This window comes from Leptodactylus fuscus, chromosome 4 (assembly GCF_031893055.1).
Source record: "Leptodactylus fuscus isolate aLepFus1 chromosome 4, aLepFus1.hap2, whole genome shotgun sequence".
Lineage (NCBI taxonomy): Eukaryota > Metazoa > Chordata > Amphibia > Anura > Leptodactylidae > Leptodactylus > Leptodactylus fuscus.
In genome coordinates this window covers 64,158,421-64,176,352 of record NC_134268.1, presented here as the reverse complement: position 1 = coordinate 64,176,352, position 17,932 = coordinate 64,158,421, and the positions used below count along the sequence as shown (strand labels likewise).

The 17,932-nt window shown below is 40.8% G+C and overlaps 1 protein-coding gene across 5 annotated transcripts in view; it reads right to left on the bottom strand.

The window, feature by feature from the left end:
• Positions 1 to 15,707: 15,707 nt before the first annotated feature.
• Positions 15,708 to 17,932, bottom strand: part of TRAPPC8 (trafficking protein particle complex subunit 8) — a 57,912-nt gene continuing 55,687 nt past the window's right edge. For all 5 annotated transcript variants that reach the window (XM_075270577.1, XM_075270578.1, XM_075270579.1 and 2 more), the window contains 2 exons: positions 17,507 to 17,596; positions 15,708 to 16,744 (listed from right to left, as the gene is read on the bottom strand). In XM_075270577.1, coding sequence (XP_075126678.1) covers positions 16,510 to 16,744; positions 17,507 to 17,596 — 325 coding nt within the window. In that variant the 3' untranslated portion in view covers positions 15,708 to 16,509. The remainder of the gene's footprint in view (positions 16,745 to 17,506; positions 17,597 to 17,932) is intronic.

The following is a 17,932-nucleotide window of genomic DNA, read 5'->3' as shown; positions in this document are numbered from 1 at the left end:
ATCTTCTTCCGTTGACCACCTCTTCTCCACATCTTCAACCGAAAGCAGCGACTGCACATGTGCGGTGGCCATTTTTCTGTGGCCTCTTATGCAATTGTCTATTCGGCCACAGGAAAATGGCCGCCGCACATGCGCAGTCAACGCTTTCGGTTGAAGACGCAGAGAAGAGGTGGTCGCAAGAAGAAGATGAGGGTGTCACTGGAGAGTCTGCAGGCAGCACAGGGGACTCCCCCAGTGCTGTTTAAGTGCAGGGGGACCGCCCCCAGTGCTGTCTGGAGACTCAGTTGCATATGGTGAAAACCTTGAATATCACCGTAACAACAGCACGGAGAAGACATCTAAAGGTAGGGGAAGAATAACTTTTCTTAAGGCTATTCCAATGTGGTAGGCCTGAAAAAAGGAATTTAATGATAGAATCCCTTTAAAGGCAATACGGCTGCTGTTTTGAATTACCTAAATCACTATGATCTGTATATAGATGCCAGTGAGACCTTTCTGAACATATGTGCACACTCAGTAATATAGTATATCCTAAGAAAACCATACAGATAAAACAAACAGATAAGGATTTCAGCCCACAGGAGCCCATAGATTGTACCATATATGTTCTAAAAATAAAGACAAAAGATTTTAGCATCACAAAACAAGAGCTTCAGAAAATAGAAGGTTTCTACATCTCTGTACCTGTCATTGGAGAATCATGATAATATATTCTGCACTATGTGACGTGCCATTTTCTTTCAGTATCTAAAACTAGCCGTACTGCATAGACACTGGAAGAATGTAGTGGATAATCTGAAGGAAATATTTCAGGTAGTAATCCTAGAAGATCCTTGGCTCTGCATATTTAGATTCCGAGCAGCCTGCACATGGATAGACAATACAAGAGCGTTATAACAACCACTTTATACATAGAAAGAAAAAACTATGCAGGATTGGATATCAAATATAGTCCCATCTGTAGGTAAATGGAAAAAGCTGGAAATAACCAGATCCATATGGACAAAATAGCCTATACTGAAATGTTAACCATGTATAGGCTGATTTGGGTTTTGTAGATGAGGAGCAACCATTCTTTTTTAAAGGGGTTGTCCACTTTCAGATATACTGAAAGACAAATTTTTATTGTTTGTACAATAAAAAGTACAATTTTCCAATATACCTTCTATATCTATTCCTCCCGGTTTTCTAGATCTCTGCTTGCTGCAGTTCATTCTGTTACTTCTAGAGGATAAATTGCATATCTTTTTATTATACAAACAATAACATTTGTCTCTCATTATTGGTCTGAAACTGGACAACCCCTTTAAAGGGGCTCTATCAGCAAAATCATGCTGATAAAGGCTATGCACGCATATGTGGGGCTCTAAAAAGGCTATTCAGGCACCGTAAATGTTATATTAAACTACCCCCCCCCCCCCCGTTTTAAAATAATAACCTAAAAAAGAATGTGCTCTACTTACCGAATGTGCACCCTTGGCGGGCATTCAGGGTGTGTCTTCATCTTCATCCCCGCCTCTTCTTCCTCCGATGTCCTCCGGTCCCGTCTTCTTCCAGCGCTCGCTCGCGGACACTGATATGAAAAAACGGCCTGGGCGCATGCGCAGTAGCATGCGCCCCTGGCCGTTCGCAAGCGCTGGAGGAAGACGAGACCGGAGGACATCGGAGGAAGAAGAGGCGGGGATGAAGATGAAGACACACCCTGAATGCCCGCCCAGGGTGCACGTTCGGTAAATAGAGCACATTCTTTTTTAGGTTATTATTTTAAAACGGGGGATTAGTTTAATATAACATTTACGGTGCCTGAATAGCCTTTTTAAAGGCTATGCACGCATATGTGGGGCTCTATCAGCATGATTTTGCTGATAGAGCCCCTTTAAGCTGGAACTCCCTTGATTCATTCACTGGATATGTTAGGTTATTTGTTCGTTTGCGCATGCATATGTATGGAGGATTTATGATATTCGGGAGCTCATACAGGGAGGATATGTTGTTACTGGTATTAAATAGCCATAAGTGGCTGATGATGACTATTCTTTAGGGATTGCATCCTCTTAGGAAACAGAATTTAACAACTGACTGGTTGATCATATCAGATGACATCAGTGGTGACCCTAGCCTCTCTGCTGCCTGAGGCCCCCTTCTATTCATAATGTCCCTTAATGATCGCTTTTATAAATGTCCCTTGCACGCGGAATTATGCCCCACAGCGGCCCCTGCAGCCTCTATTATGCCCCACAGCGGCCCCTGCAGCCTCTATTATGCCCCACAGCAGCCCCTGCAGCCTCTTTTATGCTCCACAGCGGCTCCTGCAACCTCCATTATGGCCCACAGTGGAATAATAGGTTGCAGGGACCACTGTGGGGCATAATAGAGATTGCAGGGGCTGCTTTGGGGCATAATAGAGGTTGCAGGGGCCATTGTGGAGCATAATAGAGGTCGCAGGGGCCACAGTTGCCCAGACAAACTCTTTTATACCCCACAGTTTCACACCCAACCTCTATTATGTCCCATAGTGGTCCACCCATGAACTATTATTATACTCTGGGGTCTTTTCAGAGTATAATAATCGGAGACTCAGGGGAGGTGAAGAAACATAAAAAACACTGTTAATAACTCACCTCTCCTGAATCCGGTGTTACTCCTAGCAGGATTCGGGCCTTTATGGTAATGTCTCAGATGTCACGTGGACATCCACATGACATCTGGGACAATACCATAAAGGCCCGAAGCCTGCTAGGAGTAACACCGGAACCAGGAGAGGTGAGTCACAGTGTTTTTTATGTTTCTTCACCTCCCCTGAGTGTCCGATTATTATACTCTGAAAAGACCCCAGAGTATAATAATAGTTCATGGGTGTCCGATTATTATACTCTGGGGTCTGAAAAAAAACCCGGAGTACAATAATAGTGGTAGATATTGGGGTTCATGGGCCCACTCCTGCTCACAGCCACTTCTGTTCCCCTCTTCTGTGTTCTATAGCGGGGGGTGGCCATGAGCAAGAACAGAGATAGGTCGTTACCTGCTGGGGATACTTCAGCAGGTAGCGGCCTATTAACAAAAAACAAAAAAAGGTATCCTCAACTACCTGCTATCGATTGATGGAGCCGCTGCTGCCTCCTCTTCTTTACCCGCACATAAGACATCTGCGTCTCAGGAGGTGTGATGACATCTTAACATTGCCGCCTCATTAGCATTGCGCCTCTGGGTAACATACTCCATTGATCTTGATTGGTTAGATAGGTCTCTTCATCTCCAGCCTTTAGACCCATTCACATTAAGACTAAGGCCACACGTTGCGGAAACGCAGCTTCTTATGTTGAAGATTTTGCTGCGTTTTTTTGAGCCAAAGCCAGGAGTGGCTTTACATTGAATGGAAAATGTATATAAAGTTCTTTAACTTCTACCATCTGCTCAGTTCCTTCCTGGCTTTGGTTAAAAAAAAACTTAAAATTTTCAACAAGAAAAGGTGCATTTCCGCAACGTGGAGCCTTAGCCTAAAGCCATCAGACTTATTCACTTCAAGCTAAAAAGTACTGAAAGATCTCATAAAGAGACATAATCATAATCTTTATTTACTGTAATGTCTACAAGGAGATCTTAGAAGGAAAGTGTCTCTGGAAACTGACCTGTTGTTCAAACCACTTTGTTTATATTAAACATGTATTTTAAGTATTTTTAGTGATTTACATTTTAATTTTCCATTTTAGTTTCCATATGTAAACAAGTCCTGCCACTAAGCGTAAAATAGTTGGTAACTTCCTGTCTCCTGAAATGGAAACAGTGGTCTGGAGCAGACCCTGTTGGCTTCTATGGAAGAGCTTTTTAGGAATGATCTGTGACCTCTGCAGAGGTCATTATGCGGAAAGAGGAGTAGATAAGTTGTGAAACCACCTATAGTGGTGGATTCTGTATCTTATCTACACATACATGATATCAGTGTGCTGATAAGTGAGGTGGCTGCTGCAAAGAAATCACATAAAGAAAACAGTAAGTCTCAGTATAGTATTTGTCCTTGTGGCCAGAGTCAGAACTGCAGGAATTTTTAGGATTTTTTTTTTAAATATATAGCATGGAAATTTTTTAAAAACCGTATCAAAAATTCTTTAAAAATATCTTTAACATGAAACTTGATTAAATAAAAAAGAAAAATAGAACATTTTCTGGCGACACATTTTCTTTAAATTAAAAATTACAGTCAAAATTCATAATAATGAACGCTCCAGTTTACACTGGTTGGTATAATGGAATAAAGTTTTTTTAACAGGACAAAACTGATATTAGCAAAAGCAACAAGAAAAGGAATTTATGCAGGCCAATAATAATCAATACCGAGAAGAACAAAAAAGCACAACGCAGCGCCAAGCGTTAATAGCGTAATACTGTAACACATGTAGGTGATGAAGATGAAATAGATGATTGAAGGTTCACCTTGTTGGGTTGTGACAGATACCGTAGTTCACAACCACTATGTCGGCATGTACAATAGACTCTTATAGAGTAAACGGACCACAGTAGCAGCAGCCGTCCTCAGGAACGCATTGAACAGGATCATGCGTCAGGAACATCCAAAGGTAGAAGAAGGCAATAGGCACGCTGGTCCAAATGTGAAAGACTTTATTGGCACACGACGCGTTTCTGGAACAGGTCCCTTTCTCAAGTGTGTACACAATTGAGAAAAGGACCTGTTTCCAAAATGAGTCGTGTGCCAATAAAGCTTTTCACATTTGGACCAGCGTGCCTATTGCCTTCTTTTCTTCTACCTCTGAAATAATAATCAATGACAGTAGATATGGACGGTGGCCAAAAATATCTTTTATGGGTTGTCTGTAAATAGGCAGATGATTCTGATTTCCATCCTGACATCATGTACTTGAAATCTGAAAGCGCTTGTACTACATTATAGAAGGTTTGCAATAAACTTATTCACAGAGGTCAGATGAGTTACTGGATGACCAGACTGAGTCCAAGGGCCAAGCCCTAAAGAAATTCTTTAACCCTCTGTCTCATGAAAGCAGACCAGTTTTTGTAATCTTGCACAACCTCTGCTTGCGGGACTTTTCTCTCCACATTTTTTAAGCGGATTCGGGGACGGAAAGCCCAAACGTAGATCAGATGCAGTTGTGAACCTAGCCGATTTGTGAACCGATTTACTTTCCTGTCTGCTTACAGCTTTTTAGACACTCACAGTCACTCAGCTGAGTATCTTGCATCAAAGGGGCATTCCTATGTAGCAGAGCACAAGTCTCTACATTCACTTATAAGAGAGGTCCAAAAATAGCTAAGCAGATAGCCTTGGCAGGGCACTGTTCTTGAAATCGATGCGGGGTCTCAGAGATGGGACCTCCATCTATCAGGTATTTATGGCATATATTGTGGATACAGCCATAAATGCTGGATATGTGCAGGGTCTTTCTGAGCAGCTTTTTCTATGACTATATAAGCCTTCTTACTGTATGTGATGTCCTATCCGTTTTTTGCTGCTAATAATCACATTATGACTCAAACACATTTTGCATTTGTCTCTGAGGCAGGCAACATGTACAATACAGAGCAATCTGCCCCCCTCCCCCGCTATAGGTTTATTTATATGTAATTCTACCAGGAGTAACTATACAATAGCAAACCAACAGCTGAGAAAAGCCCAAGATGCCATAATATAGGAAATTCAGGAACACTGGACTGCAAATACAAGGCAAATACAAACAGAAAAAAAAAACTGAAAATAAAAACAACCTATGAGCACAGTCAGGAAAGGTGCTTGCTGGCTGTTAATAAGATCATATCTGTAATCACACAAGTTGCCACATGTAGCTACAAGTACAATAAAGATTTTTTTTTCTTACATTGTAAACTGTGAGATTTGCGGAATGTTCAGTCCTTTGTACAGAGCAGTTTACAGACCTGGGAGGAGTTGGAAGACAGAAAAGAACCCCCTCTTTTACTCATTGTGATGTGTGAAATGTACACATAACAATATACACATGTCTAGTGTATCTATGGACAGACCTGGGCTAGCAACACTGAGTGAACAGCAAATTAACTGGAAGAGAAATACCTATTGGCAGGAACTTTAGAGAGTTTTTTTTGCAGAAATCAGCCACATGTTTAATAAAAGTGCATTACATTTTGGCCCAGAATAACATGCTCTATGAAATGAGAGTAAATTATCTGAAAAGTTAGTGACTGTTTAAGTAGCAACACTATCCCTCTGCCCTGCTTATACGGCTTCTTACGTGGGCTCTGATCAGAAGGAGAGTTCGCCTTTGTCAGACACTTTTGGTTGAGGCTTATTTACTATGAAAGCAAAAGTATCAGTCATGTGAACACCAACAACCCTGCCCTTCATTCTAGAAAGTTGTGACATCCATATCTCGTGTACATGTGCCATAATTGTGTGTTAGGCTGCTTTGATCTAACATGCATGTCCATCATTAGGACATATTCACATTTTTGGGTGATGCATCAATGGTAAGAAGTGAGGCATGTTGTGATTTTTAAGATGTAACTTCTTTTTTTTCAGTGAAAATTTCCTGTATTGTGTGTGCAGTGTAGGTATCACCCCAGATCTTTACGTCAGCTCGATGTCTTGTCGACTACTATGAATAACGTAACATCTACTTCAATACACAATGCCTAATTTGTCATAGGAAGGATTAACAAGGATTAAACTTCTGCAGGAAAGACAGGACTGACAACATTTCTGCAAGAATATGTCCAATGTAAAATACTGAGAGAATAGAAGGAAAGTTTTAGAAATGGCATCTTGATCGTATATACAGCCGCCACAGGAATATGCCACCTACTGGTCGTTCCATCAAACACAGCACACACTGCAACCATGCAAAAGTTATTAAAAGTCAATAGACTATAACCCATCTGATGTAACCCTAAGTAGGAAGTAAGGAGAAAAACACCTCGGCTATCCCAGCGTTACCTTGGATTTGTGATTAATTTGATAGACGATGCAGTATTTTCAATTATTTATTAATCTCAATAGTTTTATAGAATGATGCAGCCTTGGGTGACTTGGAGGCAAATACTTCCACTTCTATGTTCCAATGTATTTGGCTCTATAAATGCAGTTCTAGTAAGAAATACATCTCATTGATACATTAATCTTTTGGGTAATTATTAGTATGAAAAGTAACATATACAAGTGACATCATATGATATCACACTTGCCTCTGGTCTTTTCCATATCACTGTTAGGAGACAGGCCGGAACCTCCACGGCAGCATGCGGGGGTTGCTGGCCCTCTCCTTTCGGCTATTAAGGAGTCGGACCAGAAACTTCACCGCGGCATGCAGGGGTTGCCAGCCCTCTCCTGACACTGAGCACAGTCTTCTTCAGGTGCAGGGGTGATACTGGGCCTTTTGGAGCCTATATATTATGAACTTCCGCCCCGGCTCACTGCTGGCTACTCGGTTCAATCTGATAGTTAGCTTTCCTCTGCTGTGTCCCGTGTGTCTCTTGCCTTCATTTCGAGAGTTCCTCTCTGGGTGGTATCAGCCGCAGGGTCCGTATCACCCAAAGGTGTCAGGAAATTAACCAAAAGGACCGGGAATGGACCTCCAAGAGATTGTCAGGAAGGACCGCACTTTACCCAAGGATGTTCAATTGATGAAATCTTTATTTGTCAATTTATGTGTTGTTGACAAATAAAGAAAATGTATTCAATTGATCATCATTGGGTGAAGCGTGGTTCTTCCTGGCAATCTCTTGGAGGTCCATTCCCACTCCTTTTGGTTCATGTTTTACCTAAAGGCTTACTATATAGATGTTCCTTTCTGTATATTGTATAAATTATTTGTGTAAATCAGAGCTACCACCGCTGCACATCAGTAGCAGGGGTAGTCCAAACCACTCCCCTTCACTTACCATTATGAGTGCTCATCAACTATTGGCTGATGTTGTAGATCACTGATGTCATCACCTTTACACTGTACTATAATGCTCAGTGCTCCAGCCCCCTTTCAGCTTGCGTGCTCTGCACCATGGAGCGCCTAAATACAAGGGATCCAAGATTATTTGTTGTACCATAGTCAAGTTAAATATTTGAGGAGTCTTACCTTATATGCTAACACACCCAAGGTTGGACAGAATACCAGAGGTGCGCCATGGATTTACAGAATATTGATCCATCTGAAGACATTGAAACTTCATGGGCACTACCGTGTTTTCCCGAAAATAAGGCAGTGTCTTATATTAAATTTTGGTCCTCAAGATATGTTATGTCTTATTTTCAGGGGATGTCTTATTTTATTTTTGTGTGTTGCTGCACCCACTGTGCTACGCTGAGACGTGCTTGCTGCGCAGAGACTGTATGAAGAAAAACATTGCAGCCGACTGAATGCTGTGTGCGGTGCACAGGAAAGCTGGCTGCTGCCGCTGCTATTATACCATACGTTGTATCCACTGTTCCTCAGATGTGGGATGAGCTGGGAGAGTGGACTTCCCGCCGCATATAATGCTTAATGTATGCACAGCGGGCATCTCCCAGCTCATCCTACAGCAGCAGGAACAGTGGATACAAGGTATCGCTGCGGCATCTGCAGCACACGGAACATCGCACACAGAGTTCAGCCGGCTGCAATGTTTTTCTTCATACAATCTTTGCGCACAAAGATTATTATTATTGGGGGATGCCTTACTTTCGGGGGGTGCCTTATATTAGGCAATTCAACAAAACCTCTGCTATGTCCTACTTTCGGGGTATGACTTATTTTCGGGGAAACAGGGTATTAACGGTTTCCTAGACATGGATGGAGTATAGGCTCAAGGAACCTCAGTCCAACACTGAACACACCATATGGTGATAGGTAGACATGTTGAAATGTATGTGTAAATTTCATTGCAGATTTGATGCTAAACACAAGAGGAAGGGCATATGGGCACCATTACTGTTACATGTGCCACTTGTGGGTGTAACAAAAACCATAACAATATCTTCACCCAGCATTCCCTGTTCTGCACCATTAGGATAAAACATCTGGTGGTAAATGAAAGCTCATGTTATTTGTACAGCATATAAGTGGGTTGGGTGTAGCCCACTTCGGAGGTCTTCTTGGAACAATGAGTTGATAATGCTGCTTTAACATGTTTATTTTATTATCACTCCTATTGTGATTTGCACTTATGTTTTATATTACATCAGGCAGCAGATCAAAAGCCTCAAGTCACATTAATGGGGTTCTCTAAGACTTCAGCTCTACTTCTTAGAAGTCTCTTAAAAATAAGATGATCACATCACACTCCTGCCCTTTGTCAGTCTCTAAATCCTGTGATCCCTGCTACCTGATGGAGATGCACCACGTCCCTACGTCCCTATACCACATATTCTGGGACTGCTATCTAATACAAGGTTATTGGCATGGGCTAGCATGGATGATATCTTTCTTCAGACATAACCACTAGATACTTTTGCCCATTCACTCAACTTGCCACTGAGGCAGATGGGCAAGAAGTCGGCTAGGTAGTTACACCCCCTTCCACGTCTGATTTTATTGCCTGGGTCAAGAAAACTCGTACCTGGAACTCTTGACAGCTAACCTGAACAATACAGTGGTCGCCTTTGATGCCATATGGTCCCCCAGGGATACTTACTGCACACTTTCCCTCTTTCCTTCTTCCTTTGCCCTTGCAAAATAGATAGTTGCAGGTGGGAAACCCTAGTAGTAAGTTTTCGATTTCCCTATAGCACAACCACAGGTTCCCATTAAACTCAATAGGTTGTATGCTAGAAAGGACGGGTCTTCCAGAGCAAAAGATGGGCAAAAAAGGAGGATCTTAAACAGAGATCCCCTCTCTATTAACTCTGAACTTACTAATAAGGTATATGACAACCGAACAAAGGCATTATAAGGCATCTTCTGACATGTTGTTTTGGTATCACTTATAGGTTTTTTTTTTCTCAAAAAGAAGAGTCAAGAACATGTTTATTTTTGTGTCAATGCTAAATTTGGCCAAACTTGTGAAAACCTGTTATATTGATCATGTTGTAAGGTCAGTACATGTTGTAGAGCAGCAGGAGCTGTGCAGATTAATATAGCTTTGTATTGTTCCTCTGATGTTTGTCATTTATTCATATCAATCCCAGTTATTTCTGAATGTAGTAGCCATGTGGGCGGTGCTATGGCATTAACAGCCTCCTCTATATAAGTGGGCACTAAACCCAAAGAGGCTTACATTTACTCACATCCAGCTCAAGTTCGGATACCGGGTCACATGATTGGCACCTGGTTCCCAACTCCCCCCTCTATCCCTGTTCCTCAAATCTAGTGTGATAGCTAGGGGGCTGTCGGGTGTCAATCAGATGACCTAGCGTCATAACCAGCCGGAAACCTGAAATTCAGAAAATGTAAAACCTTGACATGATATAAGTAAACATAAGTCCTCAAATAATCCCTGTAAATGAATAACCTGGTTTCAGAAGAATCCTTGTCTGCTGCAATAAGAATGTATTACAATGTGCTGAACATATCATCATGCCTAGAAGCTGAATAGACTGAGCACACATGAAAAAAGCAAAAGACAGAACAGCAAGAACCGGTTGGGAAATTCCGAGATAGAAAGGTTACAGTAGTATACTATGTAGTGACATTCTGCTCTGGGTTTTTTTCTTCCCAAAACAATCTCTACCCACACAAGTAAATAGTATACACTTCTCTGTGCTTAATAAACCAGAGTACTCTGTAATCTAGCCCCACTGATGCTGACAATTCACTGTACAGGGTATGCCGGAATATAATCCTATAGATTCTTCTATATCAGGATGTTATTTATGTGAGTACGTATTTGCTCTGGATTTAGTAGTTATTTTTGTATTGTACTTTATATTACCATATACTAATTACTAATATATATAACGATATACTATATTACTATTAACTAAGTATTGCATTCTCCATATCAAGGTTCGATATGCATCTCAGGGGCTTAGCAACCGCGGGGCAGCAACTCTATCATGACAACCTTAAAGGGAGTCAGCAGGAAAATCAGTATCAAACTAATGACAGTACCGTGAAGGGCAGCTTGTACACGTTCCAAAGATGTCCTTCTTATTCTGTATTGCAGCTCCATTTTCTTGAAAATCAGTTTTACTCTTATGCAAATTTATCTAGCGCAGAGGTTGAAGCACTTATGGGAGAGGACACATCCATAAATCACTTTTTCAGCTAATTTGCATAAGAATTTAATGCTGATTTTCCATGAAAATGGAGCGGCAATGCGGAATAGGAGAGACATCTTTGGACAGAGTAGAAGCCGCTGTACAAGATACTGTCATTAGTTTAATACCGATTTTCCTGCTTGCAGACTCCCTTTAAGAAGTATGTTCAAAACTTGAAAATTGTGCAATTATTTTGGACTCCTTTACAGAAAGTGATGTCATAACACAAGGATCCAGTGATGTCACAGTACGGGGATGTTGCCCACATAAAAAGATCACTGTGTATGCTGACATGACTTTTATAGGAAGAAACTAATTAGAATAATGTCCCACTAGTTGGAGGCATATTCAGTTTTCCCACGTCCCCTTCCACCATCCATAGCTATCACTGACTGCAACCTAGGTTGGAGTAAAAATGCCCCCCCCTTCGTTGTTGGACCCCACAGCAGATGCTGTGTGTAGTTCCGTCCATACATCAGTTGTTACCTTAGATCAGCGTTTCCCAAACTTTTTGAGTCACAAAGCACTATTCAGGACAGAAATTCTGTAGGGAGCACTTAACATATTTTACCTAAAACCTACATAGGTGCCAAAGATAGTGAGCAATATTAACAATGGGGTGGGGGGTTGGGGGAGATTTCTAAAACAAATTGATATTAGATATTACATTTTCTATTAACTTTATTCAAATTTTTTTCTTTTTCTGTCACAGTTTAAAAAATAAGGATCTTGACTACATATAAAGAAAAACAAAAATCCAAAAAAACACAGATCCTATTTTTTAAATCAAATTATTTCATCATCAGTAATTTCTTCAATACTGTGCTTGAAAAATCGTATCACCCAAATCTGGTTCTGGATAATCACAATATCCATATTTAAATTTTTTAACATAATATCTGAACATACCTGTTCGATGTTGAAGCCGCTGCTCCTACTGGAGGGTCTGTGTCAGTGGTATTAAAGAGGACCTTTCACCACTTGGGGCACATGCAGTTTTATACACCACTAGAAAGCCGCTTGTATTGTGCGGTCACTCGATCCTTGCTGTGTCAGTTTAGTTTGTGCAGTATTCAAAAAACATTCCTAATTTGGTTGTTCAGCAATGGATCGCTGGGTGAAGACTGGATCCTTCAGAAAAGCATTAAAGAGGACCTTTCACCATCTGGGGCACATGCAGTTTAATACACGACTAGAAAGCCGACAGTGCGCTGAATTCAGCGCACTATCGGCTTTCCCGATCTGTGCCCCTGGTGAAGAGCTATCGGTGCCGGTACTGTAGCTCTTCACTGTCAGAAGGGCGTTCCTGACAGTCAGTCAGGAACCATTTATTATCACCATATCGCAGAGCACCTGTAGGTGGTTCTGCTCCGCGGAGCACAGTTTGGGAAACACTGACTTAGGTGATCCCAGATGAGAGTATATTTTCCTATGTGCTGTTGAACATCCTGTTATGTATTGTTATGTACTGTACATGTTGTACTTCAGCCATCTCTGGCAATCTCCATTGAAACTGCTTTTGGACCAACAGCTCCACTAAAACTGGGGTGCAAATCCTCTACTGATCAGCAAATTACCCCGTATCTGCTAAATGGGCACAAATACCCACAGACACATGCCTTCTGAAAAAAGCGGAATATGTTACAGCCACAAAAGGGAACCCAACTTGATAATTCACACTAGAACAAAATGTCCATTAGGCTCATATAGGAGTCCACGTACTTTTTGCCAATATAGAGTACATGCAATACAAAGAATTTCTAATGATTTTGTGGAACATATTTTGGCACGAGGCCACCTCCTAGCTCAACCCAACCTACATTCCTCCATTACAGTGCTAAATCGTAACGTATGATCCATCATCCAGGGGCAAATATTTATGATGCTTTAGAACGGAATCCATGAAGCGCATCATGAACAGTTCTGAGGCTTAGATTATTTCCATGGAGAGTCTGAAGCCTGGGAATGAATGATGTAGCCTGCAATAGGCACTCTATACGCTTCTGTGAGCTTTGCTACACTGTATACACACATTATATATGTATGTGGGCATAGGGGCTGTATAAGGTGCTATGGATGTCACTTTATATACATCCTGTATTGGGTACTTATGTTAGAAGATAGAAAAGCAACACATTTACTAGGGTCCAGTAAACACATGCAGGCTACTACCCTTCTTTTGTCTGTTTGAAGATTGGGATATATGCTGTAACACTGTGTCTAGCTAGGGGACCAGCCCCTTACATTTCAGTATTATGTATGTAGGTAAAGAAGCAGAACATTGCCATATCACACTGTACCTTGCTAGTTCCATCAAAGCATTGTCAAGGGCCACATCAGAGGCCTCTGTACAAACCTCTTCCTGCTTTGTGCCAAACTATATCATAGTCAGCAAATAGTTAATACTCAGTGCTTTATTAGTACCTGTGGTCGATGTCTCACGCACAGGAGCGTTACCCACTAAATCACTTCTATGTTGCAGCTGGATAATACAACTGTAAAATGGGACTAACTGTTGGATGTAGAAAATGCTCTGACTTCAAAAGACGAACCTCTCAGAGGCCGTGATCAATATCGATCACAGCATCTGGGTGGTTGTAGGAAGAGGGGTCCTTTTTTCACCCCATTGGCCCCCCCGGTGAGATCACAGAGTGCTGAGGGGTTGCCATGGCAGACAGTAGGCCAATCAGCAGTCCCCTACTTACCTGCCATGTACAGAGGTGAAATAATCCTTGTACTATATACGGTCATACAGAAGTATTCCAGTATATTGAATAAAGAGATCACAGGTTCAATTCCTTGTGTGGGACAATAAAAGGAAAAAAAAAATCTATTAAATAAATGCCAAAAGTTTACAAACACCCGAAAATACAAAAGAATAAGAAACTGTTCCCACTTAAAAAGTAAACAAAAACAAACGTATTCCGTATTGCTGTGTGTATAGAGCTGAACTATCCAAACTATGTCATTTATCTCCAACAGTAAACCTAAAAACACATACCGCAATGCCCAAGTGAATGTGTTTAGGTCATCTCTCCTCCACAAAAATAGCAATAAAAAGTGATCAAAAAGTTGTACATACCAGAAAATGGTACCAATAAAAACTACAAATTTACAATAGTGACTGTTCCAGCTAGGTTTAAGCCATGTTTTTATCTAGAAAGCATTGCAGATACTGAGCCCGGTTATACAGATTCCTGCACACCCACTGACAGGCTGGTAAGTAGCCATCGCCGCTATATCTGTGCTATACGTCAGTGTGTAGGCTACAGCATTAGTTTACACCTATAGACCCTTCTAATCCAGCACGTGACAAACGATCACTTTCACATGTGTGCATTTGTTTCTATAAGGAATTGGTCATGAATACAGAGCCCATGATATTAGATGAAGCTTCACAAACATCAGTATATCTCTAGTCATGGTTCTAGATGCATTCTAGATTACCAAATAGACAGTATAATCCTTTGGATGCCTTATAATTGTTATATTATCCTCGCATGGATCAGAAAAAAAATGGATCAGCAGCTGTGCCTGACACATGGGAGAAGATACTGATTATAATACGTCTCAAAATACAGTACTGCAAGATACAGATCTCTTATAAGGGGACAACTAACTAATGCTAGGATTTTATACTAAAATCGGCAGAGAGAAGTCCTGTTTGCAACATAATGTTTTGCAATGTCGTTTTACAATGATGGGAACCTTTTTAAAGGGAGCTCGTCATGGATTTCTGAACACTAAACTACCCACAGGTCCTTATGTGCCACCATGTCCTAGTGCAAAATAAAATTAGATACTTACCCGAATCCTGCCACTCCCAATGCCTGCCATGTTACTGAAGCCGGAGTAGTGCTTGAACATCCGAGAGGAGCTGCCAGAGAAGAGCTCAATGAGACTCATCAGACTAACCTTTATGTAAGTGTAAGGTTCCGTTCCCACGGAGTAACGTGCCGCGCATTCAGACATGTATACACGTGTCAGAGTGTGAGCGCTCAAAACAGATCCCATTCACTTCAATGTGTGCCGACTCACACGCGCTACACATTGAAATCAATGTGTTAAAAAGCCTCCCATTGATTTCAATGTGTAGCTCCCGTAATCAAGCACACATTGAAGTGAATGGGATCTGTTTTGAGCGCTCACACTCTGACACGTGTATACATGTCTGAATGCGGAGTGCGTTACTCCGTGGGAACAGAGCCTAAGGGTTTTATTTCTCATTACAGCATTAGGGTAGAATTATTTGGAGCACTAACCACCAGTCTATAACACCTTGTGGGTTGTTTAGTGTAGCAAAAGTCAGACAGGATCCCTTTAAAGTATTTTGGGAGTTTTTTTGGCCAGTTGAAAATCCCTTTTGAACTTATTTACATGGCTAAAGGAGTGTTTGAAACCTGTTCAAAGGTCTTGTTTGGGGGGGAAAAAAAAGTTGGAGTCCAAGCGATCCAATCTTTTCCTCTGTGTATGGACATACTAATAGCTAAGAGAGAAGCTGAAAATAAATAAAAAATAATCGATTTGTTTAGTCACGTACTTGTTAAAACTTTTAATGTAGTATGTACATTATTTTATACTGTTAACATTATTGAGCAACAAGTAGTATATATTATTGTGGCCCTTGATACAGCCTATTATATGCAAGGAAAGTCTTTAAAACAGCAAATATGGCATATGTTTTATTCTATGTACATACATTTGTTATAAATATAATACATCATCCTCTATTCAAAAGCATACTTTTCATCATACGGAGGCGATTTTTATTAGGTAAAGTTACACGATAAAGTGAATGGTCTGACTTGAATGTTGTGGTTGTGTAAAATAGTGCATTCTTTACTGAGATGAATCAAATTATTATAAATCTGAAGCAAAATCCTCATTATGTTTTGCTTTTGTCTACACACACACACACGTGTATTCAAATCATAAAACACCCCCCCCCCAAAAAAATCTAGCTACATCTGGGAACTTAACAGCCATGAAGACCAAAAGTGCAAATGACAGCAACACCTCACGTGGATGGGCTTATAGACAACAGTTATTCTTCGGAAACACGTTTTAACCAAACCGACCGACTGACTATGAGAAAATAATTCTTTTCCTGGTAAAATTAAATGAGTTTTATATACAGAGCAGGTAGGTGAGTCAGTCAGTTCCATATGTCTTGCATAAGGAAATACTAATAGTCAATAGTCTAAATGTTTCCTATTGGAATCTCTCAGAGCATCGTATAAAGGAGAAGGTGTGCTACTCTCCAGACATGGGGGAACGTGGCAGCCTTCATGGTAAGACAATTTATTTCATCCATTGCTCATCTGGTAAGAGTTAAGCAGTCACACGTTGTTAATGACTATCAGCGCTGGCATGGAGCTCTGCTGACTGGTCTCGAATAGCGTGACTTGGTTGGCAAGCTTAGCAAACACTCTGGGAGTCCCAAGGTTATAGATTCCCGTGTGGACGAAACAAGCGCTCAGCTTCAGGCTAAATACTTCGTGGCTTTTCAGCTGGAGTTTGTACTGAGTTTGCCCCAGCCAGGTAAAGGAACCATGGATTTCTAAGGCTTCCGGGCTGGAACAGAGAAAGGAAAATTAGTGATCAAGTTTGAGAAAGCCAAGTGAAAATAAGTGTGATAGCTGTAATGGCGGCAATACTGAAGGCTACTGTGCCCAGAATTCAATGTGTCTATTCACATGTATGTTGGTTGTTTCTAATGGCCACCAGAAAAATGGCGCTCTGTCCATTTTAATGGACAAACAGACCCAATTGAAATTAAGGGATCCGGTTTTAATGGGTCTAAAATGAACTGATGTTGGGTCAAAAAAGACAGACCAATAATTTTTTTTTCTCTGTTAAAAATGGATTTAGGCCACCAAAAACTGAACAGACATGTACATCAATTTGTCATGGCCATTTGATCAACAAAAAATGTCCCAATTGTGTGATTAGGGCTTAACCAGGCACACCCACTGCATGGTTATGGTTCTGTGCTTCTGCCCAGTTGACACCAATACCGCTACTGATGACCTATCCTAAAGATAGATCGTCATTATCTTTTACCTAATAAACCACTTTAATAAATCTTCTAAGAGACGGCGACTGGAGCCTCTGTAGGGGCAGCATTGTAGGCTTCAGTAAGGACGTCTCCGATTCCTTAGACCTCAATAGAAGTATACTTGTCCATGCAGCAGATGTACAAGTGTAAAGTTCCCCATTGACTGATCCCCCTCACAGTACAATGGATGGCAAATTAATAGTTAAGGATCTGTCAAATCTATTTATGGATTTCTACTTATAAACAGACCATAACAATGGAAACATATCCATACGTACCCTGTTGTCTTATGTCTGAGATCGATTATTACTTCCACTTCTGCCTGAGAACTATTGGAGAGCACAAGTGTAACTGGAACTATACAAAGACTGCAGAAAGAAAGCAAATACAGATAATTCATACAGTGCATATGGTCGTGTGTGTGATACTTATATAGCATATTATCACAAATACAGCAAAGACTGGCTGTGAACAAGATCCTCTATAGCCAGAAAGACCAAAGCAAATTGCTAAAAATTTAACTTTTACTAAACTACTAAAAAAGACCTCATAAAATCACAAATAAAAAAGTCGCAAATAAATGTAATAAAAATGAATGCAAATGAACCTCTAAAACATGCTCCAATAATAAGCAAAATGTGAATTCACTGCAAACACCACAGATAACTCAGTCTTATTGGTGCTCCAATACACCTTCAACGGGG